The sequence below is a fragment of the Pongo abelii genome, chromosome 21 (genome assembly GCF_028885655.2).
Source record: "Pongo abelii isolate AG06213 chromosome 21, NHGRI_mPonAbe1-v2.0_pri, whole genome shotgun sequence".
In the NCBI taxonomy this organism is placed as follows: Eukaryota; Metazoa; Chordata; class Mammalia; order Primates; family Hominidae; genus Pongo; species Pongo abelii.
In genome coordinates, this window is record NC_072006.2 from 12,140,954 (window position 1) to 12,163,695 (window position 22,742).

The window sequence follows — 22,742 nt, forward strand, 5'->3', positions numbered from 1 at the left end:
CAAGACTCCACAAAATATCACCAGTGATTATCTATTCATGTAAGATTATAAAGGATTTTTATTTCCCTCATGTTCTATATTCCAAGTATTCGATAATAAATATTATTTTCATAGTAAAAGATGCAATAACTTTTTCCAAGGTATGCTAATGTTGTATTAAGAAATTAAGGTGACTGGAAAATAAAAATTACTATAATTGTTTACAAAAAGATAAGCTCTCCCAGGCTTGCCTCACCAGGGGTCTGCACCCTGCACCCATACCAACCCCAGACCAGCACCTGTTCTGGTCATTAACCCCGGTGCCTACCCATTGGTTAGGGTGGAGAGACTGACTCACTTTTGCCACAAGTTTCTCAAAGTGGGATTTCCACCTCCTCAAACGTAGGCAATGCACTGGGGGACACAGCAAGCCACTGCACCAGTCTCTAGCTGGAATGTCACCTTAGCTGACGGTAAGCAATTTGTAACATTCTTTTTATATTATGAGCAAAATAAAAAATTTGCTTGAACGTTTCAGAAATTTTGGGCTTGTGAGAGGCTACTTAAGGCCATGCCCAGCAAGTTCCTACTCACTGCCCTCACTGAGCAGGGTTTCTCAGCCTGGGCGTATGGACATTCTGGGCAAAATACTCTTTTGTCGGTGGTGAGGAGGTTGTCCTTTGCATAGAAGTTTAGTAGTCTCCCTGGCCTTTATCGACTAGATGCTAGTAAAACACACACGGTTGTGACCACCAAAAATGTCTCCATCACTGCATCCTGGAGCAAAAGTCCACACTAGTTGAGAAGCAGGGTGGTTAAGTACACTCCATAGTGCCTAGGTTAAAAGTTTCCATTTGGTAAAAACTTTTGAGAAACACTGTAATCTCACTAAACTCCAAAAGACTGGCAGAATTCAAAGTGGAGTTGTACCACTCATTTAATTTCACCTAAATGCACTTGCCTTTTTTTTTTTTTTTTTTTTTTCCTGTCACCCAGCCTGGAGTGCAGTGGTGTGACTATAGCTCACTGCAGACTCCAGCTCCTCAAACTCCTGGCTCCTCCCGAGTAGCTAAGACTACAGGTGTGCCCCACCACGCCAAGCTAATTTTTTATTTTGTACAATTGGGGGTGAGTGGGCCTCTCGCTACTTTGCCCAGGCTGGTCTCAAACTCTTGGCCTCAAGTGCTCCTCCCACCTCAAGCCTTCACTTCCCAGAGCACTGGAATTACATGCATGAGCCACCAGGCTGGCCTACTTGCCTCAGGCAGCTGACAGCTGTTCCTCTCACTGAGCATGAGCTGCAGGATTAGGGTGCAGACCCCGCCCCCCAGCAGACAGCCCCACCCACAGTGCTGGCTCTTGGGTCATGGCCTCCCTTTGTCCTCCAGCTCCAGGGTCACCCTCTAATCCATGGATGACTTCCCATTTCCCTTTTGGGTTTTAGGCTTTCCTTTAACACCTATTCCCTGGATAAAATTCCCTCTGTTGACCTGCCAAGTGTGGCAATATTTGCCGGGCTGAATCTCAATTGATATATTGTATATTTATTGGGATAATGTTACATATATATAAATACATATATGTATATTTGAGACTGAGTTTTACTCTTGTTGCCCAGGCTGGAGTGCAATGGCGCGATCTCAGCTCACCACAACCTCCGCCTCCCGGGTTCAAGCAATTCTGACTCAGCCTCCCAAGTAGCTGGGATTACAGGCATGCGCCACCACGCTCAGCTAATTTTGTATTTTTAATAGAGACGAGGTTTCTCCATGTTGGTCAGGCTGGTCTCGGACTCCCGACCTCAGGGGATCCACCTGCCTTGGCCTCCCAAAATGCTGGGATTACAGGCGTGAGCCACTGCACCTGGCACGTTTATATATTAACATAGGGAAAATTGACATCTCTGTGATCCTGTCTTTCTATTCAAGAATATGGCCAATATCTTTCCATGGGATCAAATCTTCATCTTCGTCCCTCCTTCCATAGAGTTCAGAGAGTTTCAAAGCGTTATTTAGCACTTCCTTGGCTTTTTTTTTTTTTTAAGTTTGTTGAATTTCTTCCTAAGTATTTTATCCTTTGTGTGGCCAGTGTAAATGGGGCTGCCTGTAGGGTGGCTGTGGGGACTGAATAGGATAATATGTAAAGTACTTAACAAGTCCCTGGCATGCAGTAAGTGCTATAGAAATGCTTGCTGTGATAGTCAATCTTTGTTTTCTGCACTTCTTCCTCTAAAGGGTTATGGTTTAGATGTGAGCCATAGTTGTTCTGTCTCAATTTCTGCCTAGCTCCTGTTCAGGTGAAGCTAAGAGGCAGAAATGGATCAAGCCTTAAGCAGACGCCCAAGATCAAGGCACTGGCAGGTTCAGTGTCTTGCGAAGGCTCACTCTCTGCTTCCAAGATGGTGCCTTGTTGCTGTATCTCGTAGAGGGGACAAACGCTGGGTCTTCCCATGGTGGAAGGGCGAAAAGGGGCCTAGCTATTTCCCTGGAGCCCTTTTATAAGGGCAGTAATCCCATTCATGAGAACCAAACTCTCATGACTTAACTACCTCCTAAAGGTCCCACCTCTTAAGACTATCATGTTGTGTCTTAGGTTCTAATATATGAATTTGGTGGGGACATATAAGTTCAAACCAAAGTAGGGTGGCATGCCAGCAACAGCCCCATCCCATAACCAGCTCTCAGTCCTCTTATGGAGGTCCCTTCCCCACTCATTTCTTCCCCCAGAACTAGAGTTTTTTCCTCACTGGCTCATCTTCCCCAGAAGCCAGGGACTATTTGGCGCTAAAACCCAATCACTAGTAGCAAGGACACAATTATTATTGCTTCATGTGTCCTGTCTAGCTTAAGAAAACAAAGTTTAGTATTCCTAGAAAACAAAGCATTCTTGTGGGCAAGTCTGATGGTTTAAAACAAAATTAACATTTGCTGTTTACTGTTCACTGTTCAGAAACAGGCTGACCGTTGCTCTCTGTGTAACAGTGAGCTGGATGCATAACAAACTGCCCCAAAACTCAGTAGCTTAAAATAACAATCATTTAATTTTGCTCTTGGGTCTACAGGTCAGCTGCGTTGTTCTGCTGATCTGGACCGGGCTAGGCTAATCTCAGGAGAGTGAGCTAGAGACTGGCGGATCGAGGATGACTTCCCTCTTGTGTCTGGCAGCTGGCAGCAGGGGCAGTGAATTTGACTGGAATATTTGTCTCTTATCAATCAGGAGGCTAACCTAGGCTTATCTTCACGGTGCAACGGAGTTCTGGGAGAGATCAGAGAACATAGGGGTTCTTGGGACTGATGCTTGGAACTGATACAGAATCACTTTCCCCCACATTCTATTTGCCAAAGCAAAATATAAAGCCAGCTTGGATTCTAGGGGTAGGAAATAGACCCCTCCTCTTGATGGATGGGGCTGCAAAGGCATAGTGCACAGGGCATAAATACAGGGAACCATGAATAATTAGGGTCACAATCAATCTACCACACTCCCCACACCAAGAAGAGAATGTTTAGCATCGATTTCTTTCATTTTAGCAAACGTTGCTTCATCTCACTAGCAGTCTACATATGGACTGATTCAGGAGAAAGTGCTGCAGATGGTCAACCTCACTCACCCATTTATTGTGAAACACATCAGTGGTACTTTGCTTTTTTTTTTTTTTTTGAGACAGGGTCTTGCTCTGTCACCCGGGCTGGAGTGCAGTGGCACAATCTCGGCTCACCGCACCTCTCAAATAGCTGGGATTACAGACGTGCATCACCACGCCCAGTTAATTTTTGTATTTTTAGTAGAGACAGGGTTTCACCATGTTGGCCACGCTGGTCTCGAACTCCCGACCCCAGGTGATTCACCCACCTCAGCCTCCCAAAGTGCTGGGATTACAGGCATGAACCACTGCGCCCAGCCGCACTTTTGCTATTTCTTGATACCGAGCCCAAATCTGAGTCTGTTTGAGAGTGTGATCCTCCACACCAACTGTACGGATGATCTATTTCCCTCGCTGTCCTGGTTTCTAAAAGCAGTTCCTTGTTTTGGTTGGAGTTTTCCAGCATAGATTTACCAAGATGCTGAGAATAGTTCCCAGCTTGTGGTTGAATAAATATTTGTTCACTTGTCGATTCAATCAATCACAGGCTAATTAATTCCCAGTGCTGTTAGAAGCAATTGAAAATGTCACGTCTGATTGTCAAGGGACAGAGAGCGCTTGGAGGTAATCCAGTCGTCTCTCTTCCTTCTGGCTTCTCCACCCTTAAACCACTGATTCTGTGTCAGTTTCAAGCGTAAGGACCATGGACACCTGGTGACCACACAGGGAGAGACTTTCCCTGACAATCTCTTCTGTCTTCTCCCTCTAGAGGGTAACCAAGCCACCCTGGGCCAGGCTGTGGAGTGGCTGGAGGTTGCACCTGCCCCTTGCCTCCTGCACTGCATGGCTGCACTCCTATCCACCCTCCCAGCCTACAGGTGAACACTAAACAGCCCCAAGCCCCATTGCCTTGGGGTAAGAAAGTGGGAAGCAAGAAACTAATGGTCCAATCCTGGGTTGTTTAGGTAGAGAGGAAAATACTCAGAAGACAAGGAAAAGGATTTTTAAGAACCTCTAAGAATATGGTTTGAGGAGAAGAGCCATGCTAACTGTAGGGATTCATGCAAAGTTTGCCATTTAAACTAATCAGCATGTGGCAATAACTACCGTGCATACTACTGTGTGTTTAAGGTTTTATTCACTGTGTGTTTTACTTGATCATATTAGACTTTCCTCCTACATTTGGAGTTCCCTTGCGCAAGTAAAATGTCATATATTATGTGTTTAAAAGGATTCTAGTATCCAATTGAATAAAAAAGAAAAAATACATACATATGCACACACACATAAGATTTTTATGTATTATGGAGTAAATGTATGCTTTATATTTATAATGTCTACCTATAATATTTAAATTTATATATTGATATATAGCTATTTAAAATAAAAGGTATATATCTTCTATACATGTTTTGTATAGCTTATGTAGCTAAGGAAAATTATATGTCCATATACTTGCATTTTCACTGAAAAATGTCTGATACATAAGGAGATGTAAGAATGAGATAATAATTACCTCTAGAGAGTTTTTTTTTTATTTTCCTTTCCATACAGTTAGACTTTTCATGGTGAGCATGTACCACCTTTATAGCTTTTTTAAAAAGCAGTTTATTTGTAAATTTTAAGATAATTCTTCCCACTTTTCCTACCTCATTATACCCAGCTTAAATTGTAAATTCAGTTGACTTTTTTAGATTGAATTCTTCCTGGGAAAAAAAAGTTTCCCACGATGCCCTGCCAGAAGGATATGGTGTCCAACCCAGTTTAAAAAGTGTGCCCAGTCTTTAGGTTCAACTGCTGAAGAAGCCCAACCCCTGGGCTGGAGACCTCCCCTGCCCCCTCGCAGCCCAGGCTGTGGGTAGCAGCAGCGTCTCCCCTGCTCTCCCCAGGGCCGCGGCGGCAAAGGCAGCATCTACGTGTGGGCCTCTGGGGACGGCGGCAGCTATGACGACTGCAACTGCGACGGCTACGCCTCCAGCATGTGGACCATCTCCATCAACTCAGCCATCAACGATGGCAGGACCGCCCTGTATGACGAGAGCTGCTCTTCCACCTTGGCTTCCACCTTCAGCAACGGGAGGAAAAGGAACCCTGAGGCCGGTGTGGTGAGCGCATCCCCTTCTGTCCTTGTTTCCTTAGGGCCACTGCACGTCTGTGTCAGGGTGGGATGCTGGGTCACTGGCTTGCTCCCCTCCTGTCCCCTCCCTCAGAGCCTTAGTTCAGGCTCTGAGGGAAAGACCCCTTTTCTCTATGCCCAGGCCTGCTTTCTAACAAAGCACAGGCCCCCCATCTGCAAGCTAGTAGCATGCTCCATGAGGACTCCTTTCTGGATCATTTTCCATAGATTTTCTTGTTTATTGTTTCTGGCTTACAAGTAATGATGAAGTCTGGTTTACCAATCAGTTGCCCCATTCCATCACTTACAAGAATAACTAACTCATTGTAAGAACCAAGGCATCACACTGTAACCCTGTCTGACACAAGAACCCATCTATTTATTTATAGTAATTTAAAAAGCAACATTCACGGATGGACTTTTCTGGATCCATTAACCTCCTAAAATTGCACACACATCTGTTATTTTCTCAGGGATAGAGTTGTGATTTTCATCATATTTTAAAATGAAGCCATGATTTTTAGAACAAAAAGATTAATAATCATAGATTTATTGTTTGTTGCTCTTTTCTGAGCAAAGAAAAAAAAAATCTTCCTTTCTTGACAACTAGGTATAATGGTGAATTTTCCAAGCCCCTGGGAAATACATCATCTGTAAAGCATAATAAGCCTTTTTGGATCTTTTCCTCTCTGGAGATTTTGCTCACAGATCAGCCTTTTCTCACACCTCCAGACCAGGATTTAGTAGGTGGTTCAGTAGTCATGCATGAGTTATATCCTGACTGGCTGCACCCATCTCCACTGAGGCTTCTCGAGAGAGGAGAACAGGAGCTCAGGACAAAATCATTAGTACCATCCAGTGTTTCAATCCCACGCTCCCATGTGGGATCCCAACTTGGCAAGATGTCCATCCCCCTGTGTGAGCCAGGAGAAGCCCTTTACCTGGAAGGGACACAGACCTTAAAAGCCTGTCCTTCCCACGAGCCCTCTTGCATTCCCCCTTGGTCTTGGGGAGGACGAAGAATGTGCCAGCTTGTGCCAGCTTCTCCCAAACAGAAGGGGGCTTTGACCCCTCTTATCCTGTAAGCTGTATGGACAGAAAGGGAGAAGGGCAGAGCAGACAGGGACAGGTGAGGTGACACTTCACTCTCATGCCTGAAAGCTCCACTCCCTACCCCAAAGGCCTCTCAGTGGTATAACTTCATCCTCAACCCGTATTTATGACTCTTTCTACTTGGGCTGGCTAAAGGCCTTGAGTTTCCTCTGAGTACTATAATTTTGCTCAATAGATGCCCTTAAACCTCCCAGGTAATTTCCTCCTCAAAATAATAAGCTCTCTTGAGGATCCTACAGACAGAGGAAGAATTCCTGTCGTTTATACATGATTTTAATGTACACCCTGGCTCTCACAAACATTGAAAATGAGGTTTTTCACTTTGTGAAAGTCCTTTAAAAATCTGTTTACCAGTCTCCCCTCTAAGTAAGAGTTGTGGAGGTGATACCCACATATTGGATTGTCTTGACTCAACACGTCTCAGAATCTCTCTGTGGATTTTAGATGTAGAGAAACATGTTTTAATAGCCTGCCCTTCTAGAGAAACTTTAGCTGAGCATGTTGATTCTTTCCTCTTCAGGAATGCCTTCTTTCCCCCATGAAGGAAAAAGAAATGCTGATGAAGTGGCCTTTGGCCTTTCCAAGGGCCAGTCCCGATGCAAAAAAACTAGGGTGGGGGTATTGACATCACTTTCCACTTCATAATGTTTCCTTTTAGGTTTCAGGAAATAAATCTCTCTGTAGTCTCTGGAATAGCCACAGATATGCTTCTTTGAACAACTCATTTATCTTGTGGACACTGTAACTATAACTGACTATGTGTCCCCCTTTTACATGGGCTACTAGGAAGCTCAGATAAAACCTAGGGCAAAAGAGAGGCATATGGATGCTAAGTTTGTCCTTAGTTTCATCTTAATCTTCTTGGGAACAAAGCATAGGTTAAATAAAAGGAGTAGGCTGGGGGCAGTGACTTATGCCTGTAATCCCAGCACTTTGGAAGGCCGAGGCAGGTGGATCACCTGAGGTCAGGAGTTCGAGACCAGCTTGGTCAACATGGCGAAACCCTGTCTCTACTAAAATTACAAAAATTAGCCGGGCTTGGTGGCATGTGCCTGTAATCCCAGCTATTCGGGAGGCTGAGGCAGGAGAATCTCTTGAACCTGGGAGGCAGAGGTTGCCATGAGCCGAGGTCATGCCACTGCACTCCAGCCTGGGCAACAGAGTGAGGCTGTCTCAATAAATAAATAAATAAATAAAAGGAGTAGATAATCCCCTGCTCCACATTGTGCGGGGGTTCAAAATAGCGTGATTTATTCACTCATTACTCATTATCTTCCCTTCCAGGCAACCACAGATCTGTACGGCAACTGCACTCTGAGGCATTCTGGGACATCTGCAGCTGCCCCCGAGGCAGCTGGCGTGTTTGCACTGGCTCTGGAGGCTAAGTATGTTCATAGCTCTGGGTCCAGGGCCAGCTCTGCAGGGTGGACTAACACGTGTCTCTCTGCCCACATGCCAGGTGTCCATGGAAGGAAAAGTGGACATGAGAGGCTATGAATAGTCAGGGCCAATGAACTCTGCTGTGCATTTCTAAGTGGCCCAGGTGCCCACCAGCACAAGTGCATGTGCATACACACACACACACACACACACACACACACACCATAAAACCATATTCCTGGGAGCGCACAACACCCAGCAGCATGTATCAGCAGCTTACTCAGATACCCAGTGAGGGCACAAAGATATTTCTTTCTTCATCGGATTTACCCCTCTATCCTCTGCGTATCCCTGGGCTCTTCTACTCCAGTGATATTCACAATCAGCTACTTGAAGACAAATCAAATTGCCAAGCTGGTGTTTCAGAACATGTGGCAAACAAGGTGGTCCCACTCAAGATTTGTTAATTTGTGAAGTGGATTCACTTTTTAACACTGAAGCAAGATAGGCAAAGTCACGCAGTGTAGACCAAGATATGGGCTTTCCTGGGAAACCTTCCAAGCTGAAGGTAAGAGGAGACCATCTCCTATGTCCTCACCATCCTATGGAGAGGCCACATATTGCTACTGCTGGACGCACCTTGGATTTGAGTAGCAGTGGAGGTACCTGCCCACCTGCTACTCTGCATTCTTTTAATGATACCTGAGGCTGGCCTTATGTTCACAGAATGAACACATGGGCTTCAGACACCACACACATAGTGTGAGTGTAAGTGCTGGCTGTGTAGGGAATTGTCAGAGAGTGTAGTTCCCAGCAACTTGTGAGAAGTTGGATTCCGTCTCCTGGGGAAGGAGAGTAGAGTTGCTAGGTAACCAGGCCTCCCAGCATCAATCTCTAGGCAGCCCTGCTTGTCTCTCTCCACATATGCAGTGCATTTTCTGATTTGCAAAGGAGGCAGGAGTTGGTTCCTAGAATAGAAAGGGGCTTCAACAGATTACCTAGTTCAACCCTCTACCTTCACAAGAAAAGGCATAATTATCCTCCCTTTACAGATAAGACCCCAAATTGAGAGTGACTCCTCTCTTCGGACAAGTCTAAACTTTGACTCTTCTAACAAAAGTCAGGTAGAAAATTTGTGATGCCAAGACACTGGTCAAAGCTCAACTATTAGGCACAGAGACCTCTGCCCTATCAAGCACAGAAACCAAAATTTACTCACATCCAATGTACATTTCCTGAAGATAAAACTGTTCATCTCAGGGTCTGAGTGGGCCCTGGAGCCTGAGCTGGCCTTGCTCACTGCATCTGCAAGGAGACAATTAGCAGAACCTGCTGCCTGTAGCTGAGCTACACAGGGAGCAGGAGTGCTCCAAAAGCAAGAAGGGTTTCTGGTCGCCCTTTCAGCCTCAGAGGTCAGGACTTGACTCACAGTCTTCTGAGATTTTTGACAAACAAAATCCTATGCCTATGCCTAGATCCATAGGCATACAAATGGAAGACCTAAATAAATCAAAGTGGAGGAGTGAGGCTGCTGGACTCCTAGAGATTCATGGCTCTGCCTTGATTAGTCACCATTCTTTTAGCACATACGTCCAGATATCCTACAGAAAAGAATGCAGTCACCATTTAGGCATGCTTTGTTTTGAAGCAATGATCATGAATTTCATATTCTCTGCTGGCATAAAGAGGAAAAAAATATAACACCTGGCAGCTTGTGGGTAAGTCCATCATGGGAGCCAGTCTTAAAATTCTTCAAAATACCAACTTTCTGAGGTTGGAAGCAGACCCTGAGATGAGATTTTGGTGCAAGCGATTTATTAAAGAAGGGATCCCAGGAAAGACAGTAAGGGAGTAGGGGAAGCAAGTTAGGGATGGGGAAGAATCCAAGCAAAGTTTCAACTTCAAAATTTCTGGCCTCAGTCTAATCCCAAGTGTAAATTAGGCCTCAGAGTTTGTTCTACCTCCAGGCAAGGAAGCAGGACTGTCATATTCTTATATGAGTCAGTCATCGGCTAAGAGCTACTCTGGAGAAGTAAACTCCAAGGCATCTCTAGCTTTAGGCAAAGCAGCTCCAATAGCCAAAAGTGAAAAACCATTGGTCAGGATGAGATACTCCAAATGAGAGCCCAGAGGGATGAGGAACAGGGCCTCCACAGAGCAGTCCCACAGCTCATCTCTCTCTTATCTTGAGATAAGGTTACAGGAAGTCCTCATGCATAACAACAAATTATCTAAATATATGTCCATCAGGACCTTGAAAGAGAGAGAATAACACTTCCCCCATCATGACTGTAGGGGAGAAAAAGAAAACCATCTCTCTCTCCAAACCAGTTGTCACTTTGTAATTTAATATCATAATGTACTCTTCTGCCTAATGCTTGAAAATGCCTACTTGAGTCATAGGAAATATTGCTCCCATCTCCCAGTATCACCAATATCAGAGAAATTTCAAAGAATTTTAGTGGGGGATGACTGCCACCTTCGAATATTTAGGTTTCTCTCATATGACCTGGTGCTTTCTCTGTGGTCCTAGAGGGTGAGCTAGGCTCGAGGGGTAGATGTCATAAGGAGATCAATTTTGGGCTCAAGAAAATCATCTGGAGTAAAGTTGTCCACATGCTGGACTGGAACAATGTTTCCAAAACTGACCTTCCAGGGGATGGATTTTTAATGTAAACTCTTTAGCAAGTATAGTATATACAAAGAAATTCATTAGGTGTGGCTCCATGACATTTTAACTAAATGAACAGACCCATGTAGCCAGCACCCAAATCAAGAAACAGACTATTTATGTGCCCTGTTGCTCAGCAGAGCAAGAGATTCCTCCATGTTGCTGTATGTAGTTATAGGTCGTTCTTTCTCATTGTTGAATATCACTCCATTGTATAAACGGATATTTGGATTGTTCCCATTTGGGGCTACTATGAGTGATATTGTTAGGAACATTCTTGCACGTGTCTTTTGGTGAACACACAGATGCATTTCTGTTGAGTGTCTACTAGGGAGTCAAAATGTTGAGTCATTAATATACATATGTGCAATTCTAGTAGATACCGCCAAATAGGTTCCTGAAGTGGGTGTACCCATTGACCCTACCTTGAGCAGTATATGAGAATTACAGTTGCTCCACATCCTTGCCAAAATGTGGTAATATTAGTCTTCTACATTTTAGCATTCTTATGGATGTGCAGTGGAGTCACATTGTAGTTTTAATTTGCATTTCCCTCATAGCTAGTGAAACTGAGCACACTGGGTAAAGTTTTTTAAAAAATACATTCCCAAGCCCCACCCGAGCCTCATTGAATACAAATCCCTAGGGATGGGTGGCCCAGGAACCTGACTTTTCAATGCCTGTTCCCGGGAATACTTAAGCTGCCAGCCTGTCACTGATCTGTGGACTAGGGTGTGAGGATGACCAATAAGGCAATAGCTCTGTGAATCTGTGACTCTGGGTGCAGAGTGTGGGAAGCCGGCTTCTGCCTCTGATTAGGTGTGAGTATTCAGTCAAGACTTAATGTTTCTGCATGAAACAGCAAATCCAAATAATAACAGAGACAAGGGTTTATTTTTCTGTCATGTGAAAGAAAATACAGAGATAAGGAAGCTAGGGCTGGTTTAGGGTACCAGGGTACCATTGTGAATCAGGGGATCCAGCTCTTTCTAGCTTTCTGATCCTTTGCTCTGCCACTTCCATGTTCTCTAGATGTGCTGGAACACCAGCCATCATGTTTACATCAGGCTGGAAAAGGAGAAGCACAAACGGCAAAAAAATAAAAAAATAAATAAATAAATGAAAGAGAGAGAGAGAAAGAGAGAAAGAGAAAAAGAAAAAGAAAGAAAGAAAAAAAAAGAAAAAAGAAGAAAGAAAGAAAGAGAAAGAAAGAAACCAGCTAAGTCAGCCATGTTGAAGGGGTTTTCCAAGGAGCCCCACCCAGTGGCTTCTGCTTATTTCTCATTGGCTAAAACTGTCACATGACCACCCTCACACTTTAAGGGATGCTGGGAAATGTAGTTTTATAGCTGAATGCATTGCTGTTCTGAATAAAATTGAAGTTTTCTTAATAAGGAAGGAGAAAAGATAGATATGGAGGGAAAGACAACTGCTAATGTCTTCTGACATCTAAGTGGACAATCACTCATCTTCTCTGGATCTCTATAGTCTTATCTACAAAATGTAGCAAGTGAGGTCATCAATAAGGTTCAAATGACTTCCTGGAATATTTTAGCTCTGCTTCTGAAATATTATTTTTTTAGGAAAGTTAATATTTTAATTGGATGTCTGGTGATTTTTAAGGTTGAATATGCCTTAAAGCTGAAAAACGTTCATCTACATACTTTTAAATATTGTGGTCAATACTTAGGAAATAGTAATCTAACTTACTTTAACTTCTGATATATGTGATATATGTTATTATTAATAATAAAGTCTTTTTATTCAGTGTCCAGCACAGTGCTAGGTACTTTACATACATAATTTACATTTACATCCTGCAAAAAACCTATAAGGCCTTATGCCCATTTTAAAGATGTAAAGGCTAGAGCTCAAGTTGTTAAAGTAACTTATCCAAGTTCACACAGTTGGCTTTAAGCTTTAGGATGCCTGTGTTCCACTGGGCTCTCTATGGAACATAGAAAAGGCTCTGCCACTGTCTTGCCTGTGGGGCTCACCACTCATTCTGCCATGGCAATGGGCTGCAGTGAATGAGTTAGCTCTTCCTCAAACATGATGCACAAAATCAGGTTTCGCTTTCTTTGAGATGAGATTTTCCCCACCACAACTACACCAGGGAGTCATGAAAACTGAGTTTCCTCTCACTTTCATAGGATGTGAGCAAACAAAGGCTATGGAGAAAATGCCAGCTTGACTCACAAATGCATTATTTTTCTCAGACTGGAAATAATCCAACCTTTGAAATTATTTTTTAATCCTATCAAAATTTAGAGGATAGACTCAGAATTTTAAAAATGAAAGAAAATGAATGGATCTTTTACGACTCCAAACATCTCTTATGGATGAAGAGAACAAGACCCAGAGAAGTGAAACAACTTGCTCCAGGTCACACAGTTTACATTGTTCAGATAAAGATCAGATCCAACAAGTAAAGGGATTAAAATTCTCCTGTTGACTTTTAGAATTTACCAGATGTTAATAGAAGTGATTCCTCCAACCTTAAGACTACAGCATCATCTTTAAAACATTTCCATTTTCAATTTCTCTAAAGATGCATGTGCTGACTTTAAATTACTTTTGCTGCCTTGATCATTAGGAGGAAAATGTTAATTGGGTTCAGGAGAACTTGATGCTGTAAATAGAAGTACTATGCTCTGAAAGAGAATGGTGAGGGAACAGCCTTGCACACGAGAAAAACAATCCATTCTGTTAGAAGTCAGGTTCCTACAAAGGATAAATGCTTGAGGTGATGGATACCCCATTTACCCTGATGTGATTATTATGCATTGCATGCCTGTATCCAAATATCTCATGTACCCCATAAATATATGCACCTACTGTGTACCCACAAAAATTAAAAATTAAACATTAAACAAAAATACAGTCTCCTGGTCAGCCACTTCCTAAGAGATCCTTGCTGACCCCTGGACCCAAGTTTCTCAGATTTCCTGATGATCAGAATCCTGGAGTGCTTGTTAAAAACACAGATACCCTAAGCCCACTGGAGATCCATAGAATCAGAATCTCCAGGGGAGCCCCTGGAAAGCTGTATTTTTCACCAGCACCACCACCCCCACCAGTGCTGTCCAGGAAGTTAGGAAGCTCTCCCCTGAATGAGGTTTGCTGCATATTGAAAATACTAAATGTTTGGAGGAATCCATGGAATCAAAACCTCTGAGCCTGGACATCATTTTTTTAACCATCCCCAGGTGATTCCAATGTGCAGACAAGGCTGAGAACCACTGTCCCAGACTACCAATGTTCTCAAACATCACTGTACAGAAGAATCATTTGGATTAAATGCAAATTCTCAGTCCCACAACCTCCAAGATGCTGATTCAGGAGAGGTGGAAATTCACATATGTCACTAATGGTCCTGACACTGGGGGATTGAGGATCACAGTGAGAACTCCTGACTAGGATAACACGGGGGCTCAGCTGATGGCTCCCTCAGCATCCTGAGCTCCCCCATCATGACAGCCCTCACATTTTCAATACTGAGTTGTCCCTCTGTCCCCCGAGGCTATCAGCTTGTGGGGACAGGAACGTCCATCCAACATGCCCAGAGTTAGCACGATGCCTGAATGTGGTAGACACTCAACAGACATCCATGAAATCACTTCATTGCGCAGTACCTTCTCATATATCTGCATCTTGTTTTCCCAACTATTATATAAAACATTTGAAAACAAGGAAGAACATGTCACATTTCTTGTCCTATAGTCTCCAAAACCAGTGACCTGTATATTGCAGATACGCCATAAATTTATTTTTTAATTATTTAATAACTATCACCTGTAATTCTTGGACTGCTATGGTACAATTAAAACTTAAAGCAGGTTGATGAAATAAATACCTATTTTACAGAATACTGTAGTCTGTCAATTCCTAAATTGTTCAGAAGGGATACTAGAAGGAACCTGGTTTTAATCCTCAGACATATGCAAATAGCAGGTCAAACAGTGTCACAGACTCAATTACACTGGGGAGTGGACTATGCTCTGATTTATCTCAAAAGTGAAAAGTTTCTTGTTCTGAAACATTATTTCTCTCTCTCTCACTCTCTCTCTCTTTCTAAAATGCACCCCATGAGAATAAATCTGCAGAGAAACATTTAAGGGAGCCCTTCTCCAGGCATCAGAAGTACAGCACATTTTCATGGCAAAGATGAGAAATGAGAAACCTGCTAGCCAGCCCTCTGGTCATTTAGATCCTCATTTATCAACACTTCTGAGATTAATAAACTCAGAATCCCCTTCCAGAAAAACACTCAGTTTTTAGCCGTAATCAACTTAAGGAACTTTTATACCATTTTCTCTGGTCCTGAGGGACCATATGTCCAAGACATGTTCTGAATCTCCTCAAATAAGCATTGACCTTCCTTGGAACTTGCTTCTTTTTCTTTCTTTTCTTTTTTTTTTTATTATACTTTAAGTTCTAGGGTACATGTGCACAATGTGCAGGTTTGTTACATAAGTATACATGTGCCATGTTGGTTTGCTGCACCCATTAACTCATCCTTTACATGAGATATTTCTCCTAATGCTATCCCTCCCCCATCCCCCCACCCCACGACAGTCCCCAGTGTGTGATGTTACCCTCCCTGTGTCCAAGTGTGGAACTTGCTTCTTAATAGAAGAAGGTCTGCATTCAAGAGCACATGGATCATTTGAACTCTTGGTTCTGATTCAGATCTTCCAACCAATGAACTTTGCATATGGTGAAATTTTATCAAATGAGCTATGTTGCTCCTGGTCCTTTGAATTGTTTGACTTCTGAAGAGAACTGTAGTGCAAGGTTTTGCCAACTTTTTGACCAGAACCCTAAGTGAGTAATAAATTTTGCACTGCAGCTCAGCACACACACACACCTACCCTCCAAGTATTTAATGAAAAAATAGCTTCCTGTATTATGTGCAGTGCACACTGCTATTCTTTTCTATTCTGTCCCATTCATTTTTTAAAATAATAACACCAACCATTAAATCACTGGTTGTCAACATTGGCTGTCTGTTGGAATGGTCTGAGAAGTTTTAACAGTTTCCAATGCCTGGGTCTCACTCCCAGAGATTCTGATTTACTTGGTCTGGGATGCGGCCCTAGCCGTGAGATTTTCAATGTCCCTAGGAGAAAAATTTCATGTGCAATCCAGATAGACAACCTGTGCAATAACCTGGCCCAAAAACAAATCATGATTTGCAATTTGAAAAACATAGACAATGGGTAGTAATAGACACTAATTTCCAAAAACAATAACATTTACAAGAAGACTAGTTTATTCACTGAACAAACAATGTGCCAAGGACCATCCTGGACACTAAGGATATAGATATGCTGAATATAATTTCTCTACCCTTGAAGAACTGGTACCCTCCTTTTCAAAAATGGAACACACCCACGTGCCAGTTCCCAGATGAAGGGACAGCAAGACCAGCACTCAGAAGCTCCCTGTATCCCCTTCCAGTCACTGCCCCATGAGACTGACCACTAATATGACCTCCAACAGCATAGATTAGTCATTCTTGTTTTTATATTTTAAACAGATGGAATAATACTTTATGTTCTCTTTTCTGCCTGGCTTCTTTAGGCCAACATGGTATTTTTGAGATTTTTCCATGTTGTTCAGAGTACCTGGAGTTCATTCATTCTCACTGCTGTATAGTACCCCACATTCTGTAGGTTACACCTCAATTAGTTTACTCACTATTTTTTGGATGGCATGTAGGGGTTTCACAGTTTGGGGCTAGGAGCATTCTAGTACACAGGTCTGGTGAATATGTACACATTTGGTCAGCTATATGCCTAGGAAAAGAATTTCCAGGCCGTAGCTTAAGCTTAACTTTAGAAGATACAGCCAAACAGTTTTCCAGTTTGGTTGGAATAACTTGCACACTCATCCACAAAGTACTTGTGTTCCAGTTGCTCCACATCTTCAACACTTAACATGTCAGTCTTTTTCATTTTAGCCATTCGGGTGTGTGTGTTAGAATAGACTTTTGAAATCAATTTATCTAAGTAAGAAAAGCAAGAAGATTTCTTTAATTGACTTATGTAATGGTTCTGAATAGTGCATGGACACCCTCCCTTGAATCTGAGAGTTCACAGAGATTCCAAAATCTTTTGAGAGGTCTGTGTCCTGGGTGATATTTCTCTTAATCATTGTGCCTCTCTCGCTCTCTCACCCTGCCTTTTGCTCTTGCCCTCTTGCTCTCTGCTTCCTGTATCCAGCCTGGGTCTGACCTGGCGGGACATGCAGCATCTGACTGTGCTCACCTCCAAACGGAACCAGCTTCACGACGAGGTCCATCAGTGGCGGCGCAATGGGGTCGGCCTGGAATTTAATCACCTCTTTGGCTATGGGGTCCTTGATGCAGGCGCCATGGTGAAAATGGCTAAAGACTGGAAAACCGTGCCTGAGAGATTCCACTGTGTGGGAGGCTCCGTGCAGGACCCTGAGTAAGTAGGGGTAGTGGTCCATCTGCTGCATGTGGAAAGTGCCCCTGAGATGGCTGCATGGCATTGGCGTAATATCACATTCCCTCTTCATGTTTGGGTCAACTGTATTTTTTGTTTGTTTGTTTTTTTGAGACAAGGCCTCACTTTGTCACCCAGGCTGGAGTGCAGTGGCATGATCACAGCTCACTGCAGCCTTTAACTCCTGGTCTCAATAATCCTCCTGCCTCAGACTTCCAAGTAGCTAGGGCCACAGGCGTGCGCCACCACACCCAGCTAATTTTTTTATTTTTTGTAGAGACAAAGCCTCACTACGTTGTCCAAGCTGGTCTCAAACTCCTGGGTCCAAGTGGTCCTTCTGCCCTGGCCTCCCAAAGTACTGGGATTACAGGTGTGAGCCACAATCCTCGGCCTGGATTTGACTCAGGGACAACCAGCTTCCAAGCAGAGCTGCAGGTTTGCATAAATCCAGGAGGCACCATTTACATAGAACACAGAACCCCTGCTTTTGGTTGTGAGCCTTAACTGTTTCAGTGATGTATGCCATTATTTCTAAGGGCATAAATCAACCACTATAAGCATCACCCAGCTCAATAAGGAGAACATGACTAACATCCCCAAAGGCCCCCCCGTGACTACTGCCATTATCATCCCCACGCCAGCGTAGCCATATTCTTACTTCTAACTCCATAGCTTAATTTGCCTGTTCCATACTTACTAGAATCATACACTATGTCCTGTTTTACAACTAGATTATTTCGCTTGGAGTTATGTTTGTGAGATCCAGTCATGTTTAATGTGTACTTATAGCTTTTTCTCATTGCTGAAGAGTGTTCCTGTGTATGACTATAACACAATTTATTTATTCATTCTACCTGTAGGACAATCTAAGGACTTGATTTTCCTCTGAGTGAGGTGGATTTTGCCACTTGGAGGGATTTGTGTAAGGGGTTCCCTACACAGAAACCACAGCGTTAGTCAACTGCACCCACTTCCCCTCCAACTGCCCCACCTTGGCAAGGGGATTGGTCAGTAAGGATACTTCTTAATTTATCTCTGTCCTCCTTGATGCTTTAGCAAAATGGAGATAGTAATTTTTATTATTATCACTGAGGTATTATTTACATATCATCAAATACACAGAACTTAAGTGTATCATTTGAGTGTTGATAAATGTATACACCCTGGTAACTACCACTGAATCAAGAGATGAGGCATTCCATCAACCCAGGAAGATTCCTCATACCCGCTTCCAGCTTGTCCACACACTCCACAGGCACCCTTTGTTTTTGCTTCTCTCTCTGTAGATTCGTTTCACCAGTTTTCAGACTGGACTGTGTCCAGTTTCTTTTTCTCAGCATGAGGCTTGTGAGATTTGTCCAGGTCACTGTGTATAGTCGTAGCTCATTCATTCTCATTCTATCTTGAGAATACACCTCCATGGCTTATGTCATTTAAATGGTGGTAAAATTCATTCCCTGCCAGGGCTATATTTCTGAGGACCATTGAGCCTGGCCAGAGTCCAACCCCTCTCAGACTTTATCCTCCTCACCACTCTTCATTGGTCCTAGACTTGCTGCATCTCTTCTACTCAGTTACCCAGACCTGAATTCCGATCTTGACTTCACCAACTTAGACACTACTTTTGACATTTCTGACCCTCTGCTTTAGCAATTCTCAACCTTTGTGCCCTGTCTCCCTTTGACAGCATGGTGACGTCTATGGGCCCCATCAGTCTAATGTTTTCCAAATTCATTAGATAAAATGCACTGGATTGCAAAGGAAACCAATTATGTTGAAACCAATTAGAAAACAAATTCATGCTGAAATATATGTCCCCTTGTCAGCACATTAAGTGAAAAGCTCTAGTGGCAAGTCTAATGGCCACAATAATTTCAGAGCAGCAGTGATGACTAATTGCTGCTACAAGATCCATGCAGTGGCTGTGGTGGGACATGAAAATCTGCCAGCTCTTTGATGACAAAGTCCGAGGCGGAGCTAATGCCACTCTGCTTTGTGGCCTGCATTCATAATTGAAAGAGAAGAAAAGTTTCTGTTATAATCTAGTGAAAATTAAGATGTGGGATTTTTTCCATTGAAATTATTAGACCCCCTGAATTCTATCCTAATGGGCCCCAAAATAAGAGATTTTGTTCTCTTTCCTCACCAGTAAAACAGAGCTAATGTCTTTCCTCCGCAGGCTGCTGGGAGACTTTAGCAACACACAAGTCTACAGCAGGCACACAGTAGGCACTTAATAAATGTAACATTGCCTCTCCTTCTCATCCATGACTAGATGTGAACACTTCTAGCTTACACCTGTAGAATAAAAAGATAGTAATCTCCTAGAATTTTTGGTGAAATAATTGTCTGATTTTTATGCAAATTCCAAATCACATATCCTCTCAGCCTAAAATATCCTCCAATGGACAAGCATGTGCCCTGGGATGCCCATCCTCCCACGGGCCAGTGTCCTGCCGTAGACGGGCAGCCTACCATAAGTCAGCATCCTCCCACGGGCCAGCGTCCTGCTGTAGACGGGCAGCCCACCATAGGTTAGCATCCTCCACGGGCCAGCATCCTGCCATAGACGGGCAGCCTACCATAGGTCAGCATCCTCCCATGGGCCAGCATCCTGCTGTAGACGGGCAGCCTACCATAGGTCAGCATCCTCCCATGGGCCAGCATCCTGCTGTAGACGGGCAGCCTACCATAGGTCAGTATCCTCCCACGGGCCAGCATCCTGCTGTAGACGGGCAGCCCACCATAGACCAGCATCCTCCCACGGGCCAGCATCCTGCCATAGATGGGCAGCCTACCATAGGTCAGCATCCTCCCACAGGCCAGTGTCCTGCTGTAGACGGGCAGCCTACCACAGGTGAGCATCCTCCCATGGGCCAGTGTCCTCCTGTAGATGGGCAGCCCACCATAGGTCAGCACCCTCCATGGGCCAGCATCCTGCGGTAGATGGGCAGCCCACCATAGGTCAGCATCCTCCCACAGACCAGCTTCCTGCTGTAGATGGGCAGCCTACCATAGGTCAGCATCCTCCACAGGCCAGTGTCCTCTCGTAGATGGGCAGCCCACCATAGGTCAGCATCCTCCACGGGCCAGCATCCTGCGGTAGATGGGCAGCCCACCATAGGTCAGCATCCTCCCACAGGCCAGCATCCTGCTATAGACGGGCAGCCCACCATAGGCCAGCATCATTCCACGGGCCAGCATCCTGCCGTAGACGGGCAGCCTACAATAGGTCAGCATCCTCCCACAGGCCAGCGTCCTGCTGTAGGTGGGCAGCCTACCATAGGTCAGCATCCTCCACGGGCCAGCGTCCTGCTGTAGACAGGCAGCCTACCATAGGTCAGCATCCTCCCACGGGCCAGTGTCCTGCTGTAGACGGGCAGCCTACCATAGGTCAGCATCCTCCACAGGCCAGTGTCCTCTCGTAGATGGCCAGCCCACCATAGGTCAGCATCCTCCACAGGCCAGCATCCTGCTGTAGACGGGCAGCCCATCATAGGTCAGCATCCTCCACAGGCCAGAATCCTGCTGTAGACGGGCAGCCCACCATAGGTCAGCATCCTCCCATGGGCCAGCATCCTCCCATGGACAAGCATCTTCCCATGAGTGAGCATCCTCATTGTTTACTCACTGAGCCCCTAGAAAGTGGCACCAAGTGGATTACTCCCAAGCTGAGTATTTTTTTTCCATGAAACAGTCCATGATTTAAGAAGGCCTCACTCTAATCAGCACCACATGGAAAAAATAAAGCTTCAGCCCAAGCCCTGTAATAATCTAAAAACACAGAGCTGCCCAAGTCCCAAGTGATGTTATAAATGTCCTATAATAAAAATAGCTACTCTGCACAGTTCCTCATCATTTTCCAAAGCTGCTGTGTCCACACATCATTTCTGCTCACTCCCGTATCCCTCCTCTTGGCAAGACAGACTTCTCTGAGCTCTAAACAAGTTGATTGCCACAGTCAAGGCCACAGAGGCTGTAAATGTAAGTGAAGACTGGAAGTCACTTTTATTGAGTGCCAACTGCATGCTATGTGCTTTCATACACATAAGCTTCACAGCCACCCTATTGTTGAGGGTGTGCCTTACACTCACACAGTGAGGTGGGAGTGGGGGTGAATATTTTGCAGCCTTAACAACAAACTGGTCCCATGCTGTGTGTCAGGGCGAAGCACCAACTAGATGTGGTATATGCTAGGCCCATTTACATTACTGTATTTAATCCTTGTAAGCCCAGGAGGTGTGTCCTATCATTATTACTTTTTATACACAAGGAAGCTGAGATCCAGAAAGGATAAAAAAAAAAAAACATGTGCTCAGAGTCACAAAGGGCAGAGCAGGACTTGAAGCAAAGCCCATCTAAACCCAAACCCCAGGCTCTTTTCACTACATGACCTTTTCACTACATTAGGCCATATGTGAGAGCAGCCCTGCTGTGGGCTCACAGTGCCATTACTGATGACAGGAGGTTGGGAAAGTTCAAGGGCATGCCAAATGTCATCCAGCTACTAAGCAGCCAAACTGGGATCTGAGCCCAGTCACTTTGACCGCTCACGGTGGGCTCTCAGGTATCTCAGTGACTCCCCCTGGGGAAGGTGAGGCTTGGGTGGGAGAGGGAGTTTCAGTAAACATTCCCCTGGGGATTCTGAAACACCCACCTAGTGGGTGCTCCCATCTCCCAAACCCCACCGCTGGCATTCCAGAGGCCCTGTCACTGGTCTACAATGCCAAGGTCTGCAGTGTCTTTTGGGAATGAACAAAGAGACAAGACTGGGAACCACTGTCCAAATGGGGAATTTAAGGCTAAACCCTACTCATCATAACTAACTTTACCCAAAGTCAACATGAAATGGGCGTTGACAACTGTTTCCCTTGTTAGAGTTCAGAATAATTTCTTGAGAAATTTGGAAGTGCAGTGACTTTCTGCAGTGGTGAAAATGTTCTGCACTGTCCAATACAGTAGCTTGTGGCTATTGAGTGCTAGAAATTGGACGACTGTGATTAAGAAACAAAAGTTTTCATTTTATTTCATTCTAATTAATTTAAATTTAAATAGCAACATGTGGCTAGTGGCTACCATCTTGGACAGCCATGTCTAAGGCACATCTGGTAGTTACATCTTAGCAGGAGGGATGCTGAATTGTGCAAACCGATTGGGAAGTGGAGATTTAATAACATAAACTCTATGAAGGGGTGTCAAGAAGATGAGACTGCAAGAAAGGCTTGCTGGTCCATTTTATAGCCTCATGCCTTCCCCCAGCACGACATCCAATTGCAGCATCCTAGAAGCCTAAAGGCAGCTTTGGGAGGGTGCTAGTAAAAACTGCTGCTAAGAACTTCTCTCGGAAAGTCACTGGGATAGCACTTTACTTCCACTATCTCATTTAATCACAGGAGGTTGGCATCCCTAGTCTTAATTTAGGTGAGA

General features: G+C 44.2%; 1 protein-coding gene across 1 annotated transcript in view; it reads left to right on the top strand.

The window, feature by feature from the left end:
- The window catches only part of PCSK2 (proprotein convertase subtilisin/kexin type 2), a 269,668-nt gene that overhangs the window by 233,088 nt on the left and 13,838 nt on the right, over positions 1 to 22,742 (top strand). Inside the window, 3 exon segments of the mRNA NM_001131407.1 lie at positions 5,452 to 5,667; positions 8,076 to 8,176; positions 17,070 to 17,297. Of these exon segments, the coding sequence (NP_001124879.1) occupies positions 5,452 to 5,667; positions 8,076 to 8,176; positions 17,070 to 17,297 (545 nt within the window).